The following is a 20,739-nucleotide window of genomic DNA, read 5'->3' as shown; positions in this document are numbered from 1 at the left end:
CACACAGAAGTCGACTTACTGCTGAACACCTCCACTCAATTCTGAGGATTTCCTCAGCTCAGAGCCTTACCCCGAACATTGATGAACTTGTGGAAAAGATGGGACACCACCAAGTATCACCCTCAACCTCAAACAAGTGAACATTACTGTGCAATCACATATTTAGAGTTTTTACTCAGTTCAAGTTTAAAAGTTAAAGTTTAATATTTGTTTTCACTGCATGTTACTTCTCCTTAAACAAAGTGTTGTTTTTGATTAATAGATTTTGCACTTTATTTTATTGTATTTCAATCCAATTATATTTTAAAAATATTTCAGTTGAGTGGATGATAGAAAATTGCTATTATTGTTTTTTTCTTTGAAGTAAATTTAGCCCACTTTTGCTAAAATAGAAAATATAGGCTACTGATGGTGCCTTGAATACCGGTTTCTTTCATTTAATGTTCATGTTATGGGGATTTTTATATAAAGGAAATTTGTCTTTTGTGTCTGTTGAAAATTAAAGATTACTGACAGAGCCATAAGAAAATATTGCTTTATTTATCTGATCATATTGGAATATATTTGTTAGGTTTTCAGTAGGTTCAATTAGGTTCACTAGACTATATGCGTCATTTAAAAAAATTTCAATGAACATTCCAACAGTCCGGCCCTCGGCTTGTAGCTAAATTTTTTATTTGGCCCTCCGTCCATTTGACTTTGACACCCCTGACCTAGAGGAACGAGAAAGGAGGATGATATTTACCAAGCAAATGGAGTATTATTGACCAGTACATCTAGAACAGCGAAGCGTACCACATTTTAGACAAAATCGTCTCTGATCTGTACCTATGTACATCAGGGAGACCAGCGACCTCCACCAGTTGGTCCACAGCAGCTTCAATTGACTTGGGGTCTCTAACATCACACTGCACAGCATGGACCTGCAGATAGTCTTGAAGTATCAAACACTACTTAAAGCAGATATCATACTGATTTATCAGTATCTAGAACTCTTGGATAATGAATGCATTCAATGTGGGTAATTGATCAGTAGTAGTAGTACCTTATTTCCTGTCTGGGCTGTAATTTCCTCTGCAGTCTTTTTCAAAACGTCCAGTTTTCTAGAAATTACACAAAAAAATTGCGATTTTCTCATTTGAGAGCAAGAAGGCAGCAGTAGTGTTGACCTAAAGTTGGGATTTATCACCCGACTGACTACCAAGTTTCCACTCACCTACTAGCGATGACACACTCTGCCCCTAGTGCTGACAGTGTTGTGGTCATGCCTTTTCCCAACCCCATTCCTCCTCCTGTGATAAAGGCCACTTTGTCTTTGTAAGTCCCAGGGACCAGCATTGATCCCCCATTTGCAGGAAAGAATTTAGCCGGGGGGGGGGGGGTCCAGTCTCACTCAATGACCTAGTCCCACTGCTGAACAGCTGTTTAAGGCGAGTAATTGGGATAACACACAAAAACGTGGATTACTGAACCAGCTGAAAAGGAATGTTGTGAGTCACAGATTTTGATTTGATTCATTAGGACGCCCATTAGCGGACTCCAACTGGGGTCCGACACATAAAGAAAAAGACATCACAGACAAAAAAAATACTTAACATGTAGTGTGTGTGTGTGCATCTATCAGTTACACATACATGTCAGTAAATACACACAAGTACTGTTCGGTCACATGGGAAGAGGTGTTGTGCCATGAGATGCTGCTTTATGTGGGGGTTTTTAAACCGGGCTTGCTGTTCTCCTGCACTATATAAGAACTTGTACTTGAGCTATATTTGAACTTGCACATCTACAAGTAGCATAGAGGCCATTGAATTAAAAGCTAGTTGTCTTTCCTATCAAACAAATGCATTAGTAAGAGAAATGACTTATATTAATAAACACCACTGATGCACTCTACTCCTCCAACAGTGGGGGTGCTCACATTCCCAGTGGAGAGGGGGCTGGGGGAAAGGTTGAGATGCTTACATGTCTGGCTGTCAGAACACACAGCAAGCTGCCTACACGGGTTTAGTATTTACTTTAGTATGTGCTCTTGCATGAACATCACAAAAGTGGTCATATCGTCAACTGTCCCTACACTTCTCAGCAATGTATCTGTAGCAGAACACTGAAACAAATGTAGATAGCTATGCCAGAAATATTGCAAAATGCACTCATGTCTGTCAACATCGGAAATAATGTGTAAGCTGTTGCACAGCTTTCCCATAGAAGCACACCTAACAGTTAGCTAGCCAAATAGCAACAACCTGCTGATTAACTAGCAGCAAGCTAGCTAATTTACACGGAAAAATACGTTTTTTTATGTGATTTGGTAGTTATTGCATTCATCTCGGTGGCAATGTTTACCCGTCTGTAGACAAGACTCTTCACCAGCAAGGTTAAATCAGTTTTAAATATTGATGACACCCGTCCCAGTAAAGTGGATACCATGATTTCAAAATTTGATTTGACTTGTGTCCTGATTTCAGTAGGGTATAGAAGGGGAGAGGGTTATTGAGTATAAAGTAGGTGGTTCCATGATCTTAGTCAGACTGTCTTGAGTCATTTTACGTATTTATAATACTTTTTCTTTCAATATCAGCACAATATCACTATTATTTTGCATTCACCTATTCAATTTGATGTTGTCGTCATTAAAGAAACCATTACAGATTTTATATTTCATATGAGCACCCTATTTCCGCATGTCAATGGTAAGCTCCATGATATGATGGCGATCTGTTACCGTAAACCTCGCATGACAGCTTTTTTAACCAACGTTTGCCCATATTTTTTAAAGTGTATCAATTATAAGAATGACTACATCTTTAAATAAATTAATCAATATAGTAAAAGTATTGAAATATATATTTTCTCTAAGAAATTCGATCAAATGAGCATATTTTATATTTAATGGCGCCTGTTTTATGTATATTACTGTAGCCCAACCAACCATAATGCATGCAGTACGGTTAATTTGTACAGGAAGAGGCTAGCTGCACTGTATGAAAAATAAAATACATAAATTGGTTGCTGCAACGTTTTTTCGATGGCGACAGTAGAACCCAAACTCATCCTTTTATTTAGCGGGAAACGCAAATCTGGAAAAGATTACGTGACGGATTTGATTCACCAAAGGTACTATTGACATACTGTTTACAAACCTATCAAAGCTATTATCGCTGAATTGAATGCCCTATCACATGTTATATTCGTTTAACAATGTGATTGATGTTTAATTTCTATCAGACTAGGTCCAGATGTATGCTGTATCTTGCGTCTCTCGGGTCCTCTTAAACAGCAATACGCACAGGTTGGTACTTGTATACAGTTGTACTACATCATCCTGGCCGATCCTCGGTGTGCAGGCTTGTGTTCCATCTAATACAACACCGAATTCAGATAATCGATCAGACATTAAGCGCTGGGCAGGAACAAAAGCCTGCATGCCCAGTTGGGTCTACAATACCCACTACTAGTGAATGGAGGAACACTACCACTGTCTCTCCTTATATTACCCACTATGCCTATAGGACCATGGATTGGACTTTGAGGAGCTGTTGGGAGCAGGTGAGTACAAGGAGAAGTACCGCGCTGACATGATCCAGTGGGGTGAGAAGCAGAGGGAGAAGGACCCAGGGTTCTTCTGTCGTGTGGCCATCAAGGAGGCACAGCAGCCTATCTGGGTAAGATAACAAAATTCTCAATTGATCCACTGTTATGGGGCAACACACTACAAGCCAAGTCCCGCCACGTACAATTTGTCAAACGCAAGTCTTTTGAGTCAGGTCTTACTTGCTATTAGAAACTGACCATCTGCATATTTAGTGTTGGTGAACCTGACCGAATAACTTTTCCAGACACTGCCTGATGAGCAGTTGAAGCATCATATTGTCCTCTACTATTATACTTTCTCTAATCTCTATTGTGCCCCAGATTGTGAGTGATACGCGGCGTCTGTCAGACCTGCAGTGGTTCTGGAGGGAGTATCCTAGTCAGTCTCGCTGTGTTCGGGTGGAGGCCTCAGAAGAGACACGGAGGGAGAGGGGCTGGGAGTTCACAACAGGTGCAATACCTACTCTGATAGCTTAATAATGTTATTTACTTTTGAGAGAAATACAATACCTCTTCAACGACAATCAACACCACACCCTCTCTCTCTGCAGGAATAGATGATGCAGAGTCTGAATGTGGGCTCGACCAAGGAGTGGATTTTGATTGGATAATCAAAAATGAGGGTGATGGATCCCAACTGGAGGAGAAGCTTGCTACTGGGCTGCTCTCAATAGCCAAAGAAAAGGTGAAAGAAGACTGAATTAGAGGGGCCATTACACAGCTGTAGGAACTTGAAGGGTCTTATTGTTGGAAAGTGTAGTTGGGTATACATTACACTATTTTCTGTGAAAATCCTAGAACATCTTTGTCACACTGAGGAGCAGAAAGTGGGAATATGTAGTATTTATTTCTCTACAGTGTTCTGTACTATCAACTAAGTAGCAGGGCAAGAATACTAAAATCTGATCAAAAACCCAAACATGAATGGTGTGTATATTAGCACTGACCGATATGAATTTACATGGATCACACACACAACTGCCAAAATTAAACACTTGAGAAAATAAAGGATACAAAGTATATTGAAAGCTGGTGCTTCCACACGGGTGTTTTGAGTTAATTAAGCAATTAAAACATCCCATCATGCTTAGGGTGATGTATAAAAATGCCCAGTAGCCCATTATTTTGGCTACCATGGCTAGGAGAGATGTGACTCACATTCATCCATTAAAGTTCAACACTTTAATAGCTGCCAAGGTGCAATGAAACTTTTCTGGTGCCCTATTGATGTACATTGGAGTTTCCTTTATTTTGGTGTTTACCTGTACTTAGTGATGTCCTCCATGCAAGGGCCAAATGTCATCAAGACAATGTGCAGATGATTTAATCTGTACTTGTATAAGTGTCATTGTGCCATTTTTTTTATTTTTATTAATAGTCTTCGAATGTAAAATAGGCTACTAGAAAATAAGAGTTTTAGTTGTATGTAGCTAGAAGATTAACTGGAAACCTGGAAAGTGCACATATGTTGACCCATGGTAAAATTAGCACAATACTGCATTACACACCCATTCATCCGGATTAAATGTACTAGACACAGACATGATCAATGTTCTAATAGCAGGGTAAGTGTTAAGTTCGTAAAACATTAAAGTAGACATGAGGGAATCAATGTTCACATTTTGAAAGAGCAACTCCATAGCACTCAATTTCTAAATTAAGAGTTTATTGGAGTTGTCAAACTGAAGAAAATAAATGTGAAAAAAAATATTTTGGAATGTCAATACAAATCGTGGTTCTTTATTTTTTAAATGGTGTTCATTTGTGTGTCATAATTATTACAATGAAAACATTACTGGTAACACAATGTTTACACCCTTGGCGTAGAGTGAAAATTTCCAGTTAAACTTGATGCAATATTTTACTTTTTATTTCTTTAAATTTTATAAGGTTTGCAGTTCACTTCATTTGCAGAAAATAAGTTTAGCCTATACTGATAAGTTTAGATAATACCCTTGTGTCCCTTCTCCCTATTCATTGGCCCCTATGCTTCCATTTTGGCAGTGGAATGCGTAGTGATTAGCTGATCACTCCCCTCCCCCACATCTTATCGGGAAAAATAACAATTAGTTTAGAGGACTACGGCTGCAATTGGCTAGAATATCTGCATTCAATTCTGTGTGAAGCTATACGACATTTATATCCCTTCAATGACCTACAACTCATTCACAATTACATTTCCTGATCTTGAAGGGGGAAGTTAACTGGGGGGGGGAACATTCAGTTTACAGTAACTTGTGACATTGGCCCTTTTTGGAAAATGACTCCAGATAAAAAAAAATACAAATGTCATGCAACTAAACAAAACACTTCTCCCTTATAAGAAATAAACATGTCACCCCCCAGCCCTTACTTGTAAATTAACACAAAATACTTGACAAAAGGTAGCATAGTTGTGGACCCTCTGGGCATTGGCACAGTAGAAAAGCAGTGCTTGTGTAAGGATGTTCCAGCAGAAGGTGAGTGGTTAGAGGGGGACAAGAGTTTGAGGCGAAATGTTGGTAGGGCAAGTGGTTCAGATGAGGATAACAGGGAGAGTTGATGATCAAAATGGTGGTCCCATTCCAAAAGGGAGACATCATTAGGTAAGAGTTACTACCCTCGCCACCTTCATATGTGTCCCAGTGGACACCAAATATCCCCGTAACAAGGGTTATCAGAAAGAAAAGCCTCAATGTATTTAAAACACTTACAGCTAAAACAGCTAGCAGCCAAAGAAAGATCATAGGAATGGCCTCAAAACACAAATCACACCCCTAAGCTGGAATGTGAATATTAGAAACCTGTGAGACACTTAAGATGTGGGTGCTTGAGTAAATGTTGCCCTTTTAAGACTAAAAGAAAGCTATGAAGAGGCTATAAAGGGGGGGGGGGTGCTCATCCGGAGAGCATCCGCAGATACTGGGGTGGAATGTGGGAGGGGCGGTAAGCCATTTTGGTCTACTGGGGAGAAACATTTGGCTAGGTGTGGACTGAAGAAAGTGCTACCTTCACCAAAAACAATGAACATCCCCCCCACGCTAAACAGTCAGCCAGCACAGACAGAGAGACAGGGCCAGAGGTGAGGGGGTGGAGCAGTAAGAGGTGGTGTTGGAGGGGCCAGTAGCCACTCAGAAGCTGTTGAGGTCCTCCAGGGTCTTGTCCAGGGTGGCGTGGATGTTGACATTCTCCTCCTTGGCGTTGGCTAGCGCATCTGTAAATCACACAAAAAGAATGAATGTAAGATAAGGGTCCTCCTGGTGGTGAGATGAGGACGCAGGAGGCAAGACATTGAGATGTTAAAGTGGTGTTTGAGTTTACTAAGAGGTCTACTACACTATAGTGGAGCAACGCCAAGGGCTAAACCATGTCAATCCACATGACAAAACCTCCTGATAGCGTCAAATCAATACATGACTACTTTGAAAACAATAAATCACATACATTAAAAAACTCAAGGAATGAGTCAGCTGTAGCTGACAGAAGTAGTAAGACATCCATTTCTACAACTCCAAAAGATGGTATAGCACCTGGTCAGATGTTGAAGATCCCCCTTAATACCTGGGGTCAACAAATATCATAAAGCACTTCCTGGTAATTCTAGCAGTACCTCAAAAGGGGAACTTAGACCAAAACATTTGAAAACAACTTCTCTATATAGTGACAGAACCAAATATGTAAGCCTTAATCTGTAAAACAAAACCCGGGGTGACTAAGGTAAATTCTATGACATAGCTTCATAATGTCTCCATAGAGCAAAGAGAGCCGTGTTGTATGCTATACATTATGGAGGTTTGGTGTCACCGGAGAATAATTCCCTATTTAACTACAGTATAAGTCACCTTGAAAACGAACACAGCCCGAGCTACTGCATGGCCTTATTTAGCTCTGACAGAGAGAGATCATGGCAGAAAATGAGATCTACTCACACTAACGTTAGAACATTTAATTAAAAAGGTCTGACCTGTCAGCTACATTTACAATTTAGGCCTTTAGCAGATACCTTTATCCAGAGCGACTTACATTCAACTTCAAAATCAAAGTATTTACTTCAGCACATTTCAGGACCTGGAATGCAACGCAATGTGCTTTACAGAATAACAAATTATAATATATATATTTATTACTAAAAAAAAAGAAACTCAACTAAAAAGCAATCTAAAGGAAAAGCTAAAATAATGTTAAAGATGTGAGGGAAAAATATATTCACCTTATTTGTTGGCTATGTAACAATTGTATACTTAACAGTAAGATATGTCCTGCTAATGCTCTAGCACCCTGTAGCTAGTCTGGGTGTTGAGGACATGGGTTCTACTAGAGATAGCTTGAAACTGACAATTGACTTGGTGATAACCTAAAAGCTAGCACTCTATAGACAAGATGTGGTGTGTGTGACAGAGAGCGAGAGAGAACGAGAGCCTGGAAGTTAACAATGCCTCAGTTGCCAGGAAGATGTGACAAAGTAAAATACCATCCTGTGTAGATAACCAAGGTGGCTTATGGGAAGGTTAGAAGTGACTGACTAAGCAATCTTGGTATCAGCTATATAAAAAACTGCAACGTCTGTAAAGGCTAGACTCTCAGCCTTTACAGTCAGTCAAGACTGGTGGGCTGACGGTCTCACTGCAATAATTCAATAAAAGATGATTGTTTGACGAAATGACCAAGACTCTCCCAGTACTGAATACTTTACGACAGATATTAGATACGTCCACAGTTTCTCTGGCAGGCTATTCCAAAGGCTGTGGGCATAATAACTAGAGGCCGTCTCTTCATGCCTCTTGGTCCTAGTCTTTGGGATAGTTAAAAGGCCAGTGCCAGAGGACCTGAGGGACCTACTGGGTACATAACTTAAAAGCATGTCTGACATGTATTTGGGTGCACAATCGCAGATTGATTTACAAACAATAGAATCTTAAAAATGTATTCCAAAACTCACAGGCAGCCAGTGCAAAGACCTTAAAACCGGGGTAATGTGTGCTCTCCATCTGGTCTTGGTCAGTACACGTGCTGCAGTATTCTGTATGTTTTGCAGTTGACCAATGGCTTTTTTGGGTAGGCCAGACAGGAAAGCAATACAGTAGTCAGACTTGTCAACTTAAGGTAGTGAAGTAAGACAACCACGTCAGTAAAAACATTCCTCAAAGCAGCCATCAGGTCCGTGCTAGTAAGGAAACAAGTCCAAGCGCTAGAGTAAGAAAGTACAACAGTAGTGGGGTTTTATTTTGCTTGCTATGAACACGTTTTGTACTGCCTGCATGGGACAGCAAGTGTTCTATTTATATGACTGTAATTCACAGCATATTGGATGATATACTAGTATGGCCATCGTCGCCAGGTATCTCAACACGTAGCTTTATTTGGTACTCATCACAACGTTAGGTCGGTAAATTTACTATCCAATGTTCGCTAAACTTTTTTTTATTAAACTGGAAAGAGACCCTCCATGAAATCTTGGCTGGCTTGAACAAGAAACATATTTTTAAAGGCATACTAGCAAAGTTAACCAGCAATGTATTCACTCAGCCAGCTTCTGCTTACATTTGTAGCCAACGTAATTATATATATATATTTTTTTTTTTAAGTTGCAGTAGCACAGTCATGGTGCACTAGATTGAAACAATGATTACATGCATACATACATACCAGTCAAAAGTTGACACATCTACTCATTCAAGGGTCTCTTTATTTTTCTATTTTCACATTGTAGAATAGTTAAGACATCAAAACTATGAAATAACACATGGAATCATGTAGTAACCAAAGTTCAAATATATTTTATATTTGAGATTCTGAAAAGTAGCCACCCTTTCCCTTGATCACTGCCAAGAGTGTGCAAAGCTCTCTCAGCCAGTTTCATGAGGTAGTCACCTGGAATGGATTTCAATTAACAGGTTAGCCTTGTTAAAATATAATTTGTGGTATACAGAAGATCGCCCCATTTTGTAAAATACCAAATTCATATTACGGCCAGAACAGCTCAAACTTTAAGACACAGCTCTTATTTTAAGACCAGGAGGTCAGTCAAGGCGCAAAATTAAGAACTTTTAAAGTTGAAGTGCAGTAGCAAAAAACACCAAGCCCTATGATGAAACTGACTCATGAGGACCATCACAGGAAAGGAAGACTCAGAGTTACCTCTGCTGCAGAGGAGAAATTCATTAGAGTTAACAGGCACAAATTGCAGCCCAAATAAATTATTCAGTTCAAGTAACAGACACATCTCAACATCAACTGTTCAAAGGAGACAGCGTGGAACAAGCCTTCATGGTCAAATTGCTGCAAAGAAACCACTACTAAAAGGACACCAAGACGACTTGCTTGGGCCAACAAAAAAGGTGGAAATCTGTCCTTTGGTCTGATGAGTCCAAATGTCATTTTTGGTTCCAACCGCCATGTCTTTGTTAGACATGTAGCTGAACAGATCTGCACATATGTGGTTTTCTCCGTGAAACATGGAGATGGTGAGATGTGGGGGTGCTTTGCTAGTAACAGTCAGTGATTTATTTCGAATTCAAGGCACAATTAACCAGCACAGCTACCATTCTGCAGTGATGCGCAGACAGGACAAATGACCCAACACACCTCCAGGCTGTTGAAGGGCTATTTGACCAAGGAGACTGATGGCAGTGCTGCGTCAGATGACCTGGCCTCCACAATCAACCGACCTCAACCCAATTCAGATGGTTTGGGATGAGTTGGACAGCAGAGTGAAGGAAAAGCAGCCAACAAGTGTTTAGCATGTGTGGGAAGTCCTTCAAGACCGTTGGAAAATCATTCCAGGTGAAGCTGGTTGAGAGAATGCAAAGAGTTTGCAAAGCTGTCAAGGCAACAGGTGGCTACTTTGAGGAATCTCAAATGTAAAATATGACACTTTTTGGTTACTACATGATTCCATGTGTGTTATTTCATAGTTTGTCTTCACTATTATTCTACAATGTAGAAAATAGTACAAATAAAGAAAATCATGGAATGAATAAGGTGTCCAAACTTTTGACTGTTACTGTATATGTACGTACAAAGCCATCAAATCACTTGACAACATTGATTTCTATGTGAAGACTCAATAGTGCATCGAAGTCAAATGATGTCGGTTAAGATGGCATCTCATTGAGACATAGCACGCGCAATTTGTGCTAGCCCAGGAAGAGACATTGCAGGCTAGCTCAGTGCTGCCCTCCTCATCGAGTAACTCAAGTTGAAGGCCGACCGGGGTACTGCAGGCTGCCATTAGAACCAACTTGTGTTGTGAGCGATTAAAAGAAATTCAAGGAAATGTAGGTAACCTGCCTTGTGGGGGAAATTTTATACAACTTTATTTTAGTTGTGAGTCTTGTGATTTCTTTATGGAATGGCTGAATGATATTGATATACCAAGACTTTATGGCAATGTTAGTAATGCTTATTCTGTCAATCTGCAATTTCTACATACATTTTTTGGACTTAAAATTGATAGGCTAAACCTATTGATTCTTGAAGAATATAACTTATGAATGCCTCATGAGCTTACTATAGCTGGTGTACCTCATCATAACCCAAAATATAAGATCATTTTACTCCATTGTTTACAAACAATGTAATTGTAAATAGCCACTGTAAAGCCCCAAAACATGGTTAAAACTATGATTTTTATATCATGGCTGGTCAGTCCTGACGTCCATCGCTCGTTCTTATGATTTTGAAAGTGGTTGCATTTCTCCAACCTCATCCCTTTATTTTATTACCCCTTTTTCGTGGTATCCAAGTGGTAAGTCAGCCTTGTCTCGTCGCTACAACTCCCGTACGGACTCGGGAGAGGCGAAGGTCGTGAGCCCTCCAAAACACAACCCAGCCAAGCCACACTGCTTCTTGACACAATACCCGCTTAACCCGGAAGCCAGCCGCACCAATGTGTCAGAGGAAACGCCGTACACCTGGCGAGCGTGCATGCACCCAGCCCGCCACTGGAGTCGCTAGAGCGAGATGGGACAAGGACATCCCGGCCGGCCAAACCCTCCCCTAACCAGGACGACGCTGGGCCAATTGCACACCGCCCCATGAGTCTCCCAGTCGCTTCGACAGAGCCTGGACTCGAACCAGGATCTCGAGCCTTAGACCACTGTGCCACTCGGGAGGCCCAGCCTCATCCCTTTACCAAAACAGTGGTGGGGTGACTAATTGTTGAAACTGCAGATGTTAAGAACTTTTAAAAAATGTAAAAAATCTTTGCTCTTCATTTCAAAACCAAACTGTTGCAAAAATTTCAGCAGTAACTGAGTAACTGGTACCATTGAATATTGTGATTGGCTATAATTATGCTATGGTAATATTATCCCACCCCTAATGCATTTATGCCAAGACAGCAAACATAAGACTGTAATAAAAGGTTGTGTATTTAGTTATGGGTGTGTAATGAATTATGTAGATTTAAGTCAATAATTACCAAGTTAATATCTTGCATTATGACAGTCATTGCTCATTCGATTAATTTTGTGCAACCACGGGCATGTCATTTTGATGTAATTGAATAGTCAATTTTAGGCATCTTGTCAAACTACTTACTGTAGCTAGCTCAGTTAGCTGTACAATGACAATGCTGTGTGTACTGACAGTGTTTGGAATACCAACGCTGACTGAGCTTGTCACTATTACAGGCTTTTCTGCTTCAGTAACAAGGAGGAGTCAATTTATCTACAAATACAAATTCCTGACACCAGGTCACATTAAAAATACAATAATTGCACAACTTCAATAATTAGTGCCCTGACCAGGTTAATGTGCTTCCAGCATATCTTTTAGGTTATTTAACAAATTTTAAAAAATCCTATATTTGCAAGTTTCTATACTTAGTTCTCTGACAACGTAATAATTCACCTGAAAATCTGTTTTGAGCTTTCCTCTTTTGGGTCACTTCATAAGACGTGACTCAGAAGGGTGAACATGAGAGAAAGGTAAGGGTCTGTTCCACCTGTATTCTAGGATTACACAAACCTGGTCCGCAACACTGGATCGTCTTTGAGTGATCACCAGAACATATTTCCAAAATGTATGTGTGTCTGAGGATGTTATGCCTTTGGTGCCAATTCAAGAAGTACAGCAAAATCTAGCCTAACATTCACTGTTGCATCAGACAACACTGACTGACCCACCTTTGGTGATGCATATCCATGCCAAAATGCATAGTGGAGCGAAACCAATGAAACCCAGACAGTGTAGACAGCCAAAAACCAGTGAACATAGAGAGCACAGACAACAGCAGAGGCATTCTTTTTCCCCCCTCTTCATTAGGTACAGAGAGACAGTCACAAATACAGAGTGTGTGAACATGAGTTTGTCAGAGACTGAGCAGTGCAGTACAGATAGGAAAGGAGTCCAGACAGATGGACAATAAAAAGACAGTAACACAGAAACTCAGCCAGCGTGCTGGCCGCAACTGGGCCAATGACAGAGGGAGATGAGAAAACAGTCCAAAGAGAACGGAAGAGACAGGCACTGGTGACTACGAGGGGTTGGTTCTTTCTCTCTAGAAAGGAAAGGGGGGAGAGCACGCAACCGTTGTGGCAGTTCAGGCAGACCGAATTCAGAGTGTACTGGGTTTTCCAGAAATCTAACGAGTCCAATTTATCTGAAATAGAGACGGAGCAATGGAAATTTAACACGTCAAATAATACTGACACACCATGGTTATTGTTGTCATGGGGGTGTAAACTCACAGCAGGCCTGCAATCCATGCGACTCCAAAACACACCATGCATGACCAGAGTTTAAGGGCAACTCCACCAATGTTTCAGCCTCGTTTTCATTATCTCCAGCACAACACTAGTGTCAACATGTGAAAACAGCGCATTAAGTTGTTCAAAATGTTAGTTCTACCCAATGATATCAAAAGTTAAGTGATTGTCTTAACAAGATGTATGGTGACGTGGAAAGTAAGAAAATACTATCGTGGGCTAGAAACTCCCTGGTGTGTTTTACTTTTATTAATCCTGTGATGAGAAGCATCATGTTTTTAGGACCTTAACCACAGATCAGAGAATTGCGCCATTTTCACATATTTAGACACTGGTTTGGTGCTGGAGATGAATTAGGTTAAAGTGGCGGAATTGCCCTTTAAGTGTATTACAGTAGAAGACTGGGATACTCAAAAACTGGTAATTGAATTAGACTGAAAGAAATTGCCAAACAAGCAGATAACATACACACAAGCTGCAAATCAATAGTTCCAAATGGAATCCCTGACAGACTAGTCAAAGGCATTGATTTCCATTAAAATATCACATGTCGACGGTTACATGTGATAGTGTGCGAGCCATATCTACATAGTCTCAGTGTTAGTGTCTTGTGCCGTTGCCAAGGTGACAGCTCACATCCATTACTTTGCAGAAGTGAGTGATACGAGAAAGAGGAAAGCTCAAGGTCTCTGGAGACGTACTTGTAGCTACCATATGCTTGTATCCATCTACAATGTGTCCATCCCTAGTGAGAATAAAATGGTATGTGTACATGGTAGACTATGCCTCAATACATTGTTTAGTGCGATACATTTTCCAGCACAAACAGCCAAACGCTACCAGAGCACATTCCACTACAATAGTTCCCTAGCAACTCAACTTGTACCATCCTCTTATGACAGTCTGCATACTGTTACTTAATCACAGTTAACACACTCCAGTTCAACGCACACCACAACAGGCATCTAAATGAGTATTTACATGGAGGTCATGTCATTGAGGGCATGGTCCAACTCCTCACTAATGGCTTTGTACTTCAATTTCTGTGCATAGAGCTCATCTGTGGGCGCACAGAGGGGGAGAGGAGAAAGGGATGAGGAGAGATACACGCCAAGGGGGATGAGAGAAAGACAAAGCCAGAGAGAGGGCACAGGAGGGAGAGTACAGTTTATAACACCTCATAACAGTACTGTGAATTACAACAATGTGGAGAGTGAGAGTCCTACCTTCCAGGTCATCAATGGTCTTTTCCAGTTTGGCCACTGATCTCTCAGCAAACTCAGCACGGGTTTCAGCCTATAGGAACATAACAAGTTTATTAAACCCCCCACCACAGCAATACAGGCACATACCACAGCATCAGTCAACCATTCAGAGATTCATGATAGACGTTTCCAGGGAATCTCACCTCTTTGAGTTTGTCGGTCAGGATCTTAATCTCCTCCTCATACTTGTCCTCTTTCTGGGAGTACTGTAGGGGACAAAGGAAGAGAAAATCTCATCAGAGAACCACATGTTTGGGACACTAGGGAGTCCTCAGGTTTATTCAGGACAGCACAACATCAGCGCGTTCGCATAGAACAGCCATGATTCTTCTGTCATGTAGTAGTAACATGGCTGGACATCTGCGACGAATTAGGAACAGATACTGACCTGCAAAGAAACCCCCTGGGAAGGGGGTTGGCCTACAATTAGGAGAAACAGATTCTTATTCCTCATTCCTTTTGAGTACTCAGTCTGCTCATAATCTTTTGACTGTGGCTGCTGTACTATGAGGATTTGAGTCGAAACAGGTTGCCAGTGGCAACTCTACCACCACAGACAGAAGGGGTAATCCAGACAAGTCACGGGGCTATCCATTTAGAATGTTCACCACCAAATATGGTAGCGAGAGGAAGTCCAGCCAAGGTTAGTGAGAGGATGGAACTAGGTGAAGCTGGGCCGACATTTGTACCCAAAACTAGAATCTGTTATGGACATAGTGCACAACGTTTTAGAGACCTGACGCTTTGCCAAAGTTAAAAACGTGCATTGTTGGGAGTGCAAGGTCGAATTGAGTTTGTGCACACGCGCACTTCAGAGGGAGCATTCCCTAATGGAGATATGCTACAACACACCAATAGGATCTCACTAGTTCATGTTTGGCCCACCTCCTTGCTTGTTCTGCCCACTATGCTTAATTTGCTCCCACTAAACGACACAGATAAACTCTTTGGTTAGTTATAAATATCTTTTCTACCACGTTCGTGCGGACCGAGTGGGAAGGCATGGGCTCATCAAGCTGTGAAGCTTTTGAGAGAAGGTGTGTAGACTGATAGTGTGACTCAACATGCCTGAGTTAGAGATGGACCGTTTATCTATCTGTGCAGCTTTCAATGCAGCTAGAGTTTGGGTGGGAGAAAAAGAATGAAAACGAAAACAGGCTCCTCTCGTCAGATGACATCATTGACAGACACTCGTTTGGCAATGGGAGTTTGCTGAAAAGGCCTCTTTCTCTGAGCTACAGAGCACTGGTGTTGTGCAGTACAGTGTCATCACCCTAGAGGGGGGGGTAGGCCAGATGTGGGTTTGCATTCTTGCAGCTGCAAAGTCAGGGTGTGGCCTCTTTATCCAGAAGACCTTAAGGATTACACCACAGCAGACAACCACCATGCAGACTCCCTCCCTGCCCTGAAACGCCTTAGTTAGAACCAGTCCTGGGCCCCTTCAGATGGGAGAAATAAATGGATGTTCAGGATTGAAGAGTCCCCGGTGAGCTGGTTGATACCTGCTCATATGTACTTCCTCGTTCCACTTTAATGGCAACAGGAGAGAACATCTGTGTGTCTGGATTTTCCTCCGGGTTGGAGAGCCTTCTAGAGCTGTTAGAGTACTTGTCTACATTCCAGGCAATCTAACGTCTGACTTTGTTGTTGACTGGGAATTTGTGATGCTGGCAGTTAAAAAAATAAAATAATCGGTCGGTTCATTCAAACAGAGATCAACTTATGGTGCACATGCATGTGGTTACGGGAGCAGGAACCAAACCGGTTCTGGGGGATGTCTGAAACACAACCGACTTGCTGTAATGCCAGACACCATTACAAGACAAACAGGTCTGCCTCTACTTTGATGAATTAAGTTGATTACACATGGCATTAGACTGAAGACAAGCATTCTATAGCATATACCAGTACACATGCTTATTAAAACATTAGAGAATACTTATCCCTTCTCAAAGGAAACCAAACATTTCAAATTCAGGTTATGCACAACATCCAGGGTTATGGTCATCATATTGTAGTTAAAGACATTCACCAGCAACACTCATTTTCCATTCCCCTCATTTCAGTTCAATAAGGTTTTGGAGGGTTTTAGGTGGTCAATGGACCTGTAGTTGTCTCCAGGACTGGCCTGGGTGCAGTTACGTTCAGTTCCAAACAACATGCAGGGGTTTTCCCTCCCTCCCTCCTACCTTCTCAGCTTGGGCTTCCAGGGACTTTAAGTTATTGCTGACATTTTTCAGCTCCTCCTCCAACTCGGCGCATTTGCTGCAGTATTTCGTTTTTTTTTTGCGGTTCATTTGGGGTTGGGGTTTTAACAGGGTGTAGGAATAGGGGGATGAGGAAGAGGGTGGGTAGGAGAGGGCGTGAGGAAAATGAGGACAAAGGTCAATGGATACGGTGGGGGGTAAAGAAAAGACGTGACAATGAACAGGGGAATTAGAGGGTGGGGGTAGAGACAGACAGATTTACAAAGAGAAAAACAAGGAGAGAAAGGCATGAACTTTAACCTCGGAGGAATGGGACCCAGAGCATGGCCATTCTGCTACAAACTAAATAATATCCCAACAATACAAAGCATAGACTTATCATACAAATCCCTGATAAACCAAGGGAAAATGTTTGTGGTCAAATACTCTTAGTAAACTTGGAATATGGACCGCCTGTAGGTCTCGGTAAAGCTAAATAAATTCATGCGGATGATATGCTGAGAGTTTGAGAAGTGAAAATGAGCACACACGAGAAGGGGAAAGGATCGCGGAGGCAGCAGCTATACAATTACAGCGGTCAGTCATGCAGCCAGATGAACGCAGGAATTTATGTTAGCGAGGGTAGGAGGACTGAAAATCCCTGTGAGCATTCCTGGTTCTCACAAACCAGGTTCAGAAGGTCGTGGTTATGGACGTCTGTAATCAGACCCGTTGAGGGTCCCCATAAGGCACCATTCTGTCCTGTAGTTGGTAAGAACAGGGAGAAAGTACCTTGTCCTCAGAGGCCTGCAGGCTCTTCAGTGATTGGTCGAAACCCCTCAGCTGCTCCTCCAACCTCCGGGCATTGCTGTTAGTGAGTGGGGGGGGGGTCACATGACGCAGAAGCGCATGCAGAAAGAGCAAAAGAATGAGAGAAAATGGACAGAAAAAGATAGAGGGAGAGAGAAGATGGTAACCGACAAAGGGACATGTCGGTATGGTTAACCCACGACACATGCACGCACACACACACCGGGAGAGGACAGATTGGATATCGTCATGGTACTGTTAAGGTATTCCCACTTTTATACTAATGATAACGTGCTAGTCCAGTGTAGTGCTAGCAGACATTTGAATACATTATACTACAGGTAATTACAAAAGTAACAGTATCGTTCTGTTGCATAGTGAATGCAGCAGATAAACATAAGCACCTCCAGTTCACTGTTAGGTAACAACAAATCTTCAGAACATGTAAAAGTAACATAAAAGTGGATGTGCAGTTCCTACTAAAGTAACTAGAGTGAATGCGTCATGCAGTCAGGCAAAACCATGTTGGGCCAGTTAAGTAACGCCATGCAAACATATGGCTGAAACCCACTGTGGCTTTAAACTTACTTCTGCAGTGTAAGAGTGAGGGAACTGGTGGGTGTGTGTTCTGCTACAAGCTTAAGCAGATGCAGTGTATGACTGTAGGTGAGAGGTACACTGATATATATAAAAATCAGCAATGTGAGAAAGCGACTCACCCCTCGGCCAGCTCCGCCCTCTCCTCTGTACGCTCCAGATCACCCTCAATGATCACCAGCTTACGAGCCACCTGTAGGGGTAGAGAGGCAGAGAGCAAAGGAAGTGAAACATTTGAAAAGAGCAAGAGAATGAGAGAACGAAAGAAGTGGTGATGCACAGTCCAAGACTTCTTCAGAAGCCACATCAGAGCCTTGTCCTAGATATGTGACGTGTGTGTTTGGGGGGGGAGGGGGTCTGATGAGCTCACCTCCTCATACTTGCGGTCAGCCTCCTCAGCAATGTGCTTGGCCTCCTTCAGCTGGATCTCCTGCATCTCCATCTTCTCCTCATCCTTGGAGGCCCTGTTCTCAATCACCTTCATACCCCTGAGAGAAAGAGGTAGAGAGAGAAAGACAGGCATGAGTGTCAAAAAAAGTGTTTAGGCCTTAATAACCACATTACAGTGTATTGCAGGCCGTAGCTTTCTAAACAGGAAATCGTAAGCTGATATCTCTGTATAGTCTGGTGGCAAACTAACTCTACAGCTCTTCTCTGCTGATATGTGGTGTCAGGACCTTATAATGCAGGCCAGATCGGAGGGGCACTGATACAAGGAGGTCAGGGGGCAGTGTGTGTGTGTGTGTGTGTGTGTGTGTGTGTGTGTGTGTGTGTGTGTGTGTGTGTGTGTGTGTGTGTGTGTGTGTGTGTGTGTGTGTGTGTGTGTGTGTGTGTGAGAGAGTCCTAGCCTATATACACAAACCTGTTCATTACCCACAGGGTACACCCTCAAATAGGCCACTTCCAGCTCACATCCACCAATGACCTGCTCCCACATCCCATCTGCTTTAAAACCCTGACAGGAAGTCAAAAGTCTCCCGCTTAGAGAAACAGGAAGTGGCATCAGAGGAAGTGAGTTGACCCGGTGAGGACTGAACACCGCCCCACCTTCACCCTTTCAAAAAACACACCTCTCGCTCTCATCTGCAGCTTTCTCTGCTTCCTCCAGTTTCTGCAGAGCGGTGGCCAGTCTCTCCTGGGCCCTGTCCAACTCCTCCTCAACCAGCTGGATACGCCTGTTCAGAGAGGCCACCTCAGCCTCAGCCTGGATGGGGACAGAAGTTATTGAGAAGTAATGTACACCATAAGCACACCACCTCAACCTTTGATATAGAGAAGGATTACAGAGTGAAGTAGCCTACAATCCCACAACACGGGTAGAGTGAGAGTTACTATGACATAACAACCAGCAGTTATACTCACACACAGGCCTGTTATAGGACACACCTCTCCCTCAGCCTGTATGCATGGGTGAGAGAGAAGCAGCACTCCACTGAACTGGAACAGAGCTGGGAAAGTGGGAGTGTGCTCTCAGAGTCTTTGTAATGGACACCAACCAATCACATTTCATCACCATAAGAGTTGGATACACTAATGCACACAGCAAATCTCTCCCCAATTGATGTGGCCACGAATCACACTAATTGGACACACCAGCCTAGATGACTGCTGCCTATCCTGGGTGGGTCGGGTATGGAAAAGCAAGCAAGAGAGAGAATGCACTGAGACGGATGAGGGGGAGGTTAAAGCACTTAGTGAATAAATGTTTTAGTGCCTTGGAGAGAGTATCCTGGCTGTTCTCTCCATGCCTTGGAGCAGAGGAATAATGCAGTGTCAGAGAAAGCAGAAGACAAAGAGCAGTAAGAGAAGGATAGGAGGCGTATTAAGCCTTAGATAGCCACAACCAGATGAGCAGATCAGAAGATGGACCAGAAGGGGGCCAACACTGACACAGCTCAGCATATACTGCAAAGCACATTGAGGATTAGGACTGTCTTACTTGTAAAATCCGATCCTCGTTTGCTAAGTCAAACGACACCGCTGGTTCTGCTCACACTGCCCTACCTTGTGCTCTGACCTCTTTCTCCCCTCTCTCTCCAGATGAAATCTTGCATCTTGTGACGGCCGGCCGCCCAACAACCTGCCCGCTCGACCCTATCCCCTCCTCTCTTCTCCAGACCATTTCCGGAGACCTTCTCCCTTACCTCACCTCGCTCATCAACTTATCCCTGACCGCTGGCTACGTCCCTTCCGTCTTCAAGAGAGCGAGAGTTGCACCCCTTCTGAAAAAACCTACACTCGATCCCTCCGATGTTAACAACTACAGACCAATATCCCTTCTTTCTTTTCTCTCCAAAACTCTTGAACGTGCCGTCCTTGGTCAGCTCTCCCGCTATCTCTCTCAGAATGACCTTCTTGATCCAAATCAGTCAGGTTTCAAGACTAGTCATTCAACTGAGACTGCTCTTCTCTGTATCACGGAGGCGCTCCGCACCGCTAAAGCTAACTCTCTCTCCTCTGCTCTCATCCTTCTAGACCTATCGGCTGCCTTCGATACTGTGAACCATCAGATCCTCCTCTCCACCCTCTCCGAGTTGGGCATCTCCGGCGCGGCCCACGCTTGGATTGCGTCCTACCTGACAGGTCGCTCCTACCAGG

The 20,739-nt window shown here is 42.6% G+C and overlaps 2 protein-coding genes across 9 annotated transcripts in view; one reads left to right on the top strand and one right to left on the bottom strand.

Annotated features, from left to right (window-relative positions):
- Positions 1-2,932: 2,932 nt before the first annotated feature.
- Positions 2,933-5,315, top strand: pmvk (phosphomevalonate kinase). The gene is made up of 5 exons (XM_046314817.1): positions 2,933-3,117; positions 3,229-3,292; positions 3,513-3,665; positions 3,916-4,045; positions 4,146-5,315. Exons 1-5 carry the CDS (start codon positions 3,029-3,031, stop codon positions 4,292-4,294), a joined length of 585 nt encoding a protein of 194 aa, XP_046170773.1. The 5' UTR covers positions 2,933-3,028; the 3' UTR covers positions 4,295-5,315.
- Positions 5,313-20,739, bottom strand: part of LOC124005496 (tropomyosin alpha-3 chain-like) — a 27,555-nt gene continuing 12,128 nt past the window's right edge. For 2 of the 8 annotated variants that reach the window (XM_046314810.1, XM_046314814.1), the window contains 8 exons: positions 19,212-19,345; positions 18,512-18,629; positions 18,264-18,334; positions 16,738-16,813; positions 14,692-14,754; positions 14,510-14,579; positions 14,265-14,343; positions 13,083-13,177 (listed from right to left, as the gene is read on the bottom strand). In XM_046314810.1, coding sequence (XP_046170766.1) covers positions 13,174-13,177; positions 14,265-14,343; positions 14,510-14,579; positions 14,692-14,754; positions 16,738-16,813; positions 18,264-18,334; positions 18,512-18,629; positions 19,212-19,345 — 615 coding nt within the window. In that variant the 3' untranslated portion in view covers positions 13,083-13,173. Of the gene's footprint in view, positions 6,788-13,082; positions 13,178-14,260; positions 14,344-14,509; positions 14,580-14,691; positions 14,755-16,737; positions 16,814-17,526; positions 17,603-18,263; positions 18,335-18,511; positions 18,630-19,211; positions 19,346-20,739 lie in introns of those variants that run through there. The other 6 variants (XM_046314811.1, XM_046314815.1, XM_046314809.1 and 3 more) reach the window with 4 other exon arrangements.

The sequence above is a fragment of the Oncorhynchus gorbuscha genome, linkage group LG19 (genome assembly GCF_021184085.1).
Source record: "Oncorhynchus gorbuscha isolate QuinsamMale2020 ecotype Even-year linkage group LG19, OgorEven_v1.0, whole genome shotgun sequence".
In the NCBI taxonomy this organism is placed as follows: Eukaryota; Metazoa; Chordata; class Actinopteri; order Salmoniformes; family Salmonidae; genus Oncorhynchus; species Oncorhynchus gorbuscha.
Note: the sequence above shows the minus strand (reverse complement) of the source record. Positions and strands in the feature narration are given on the sequence as shown.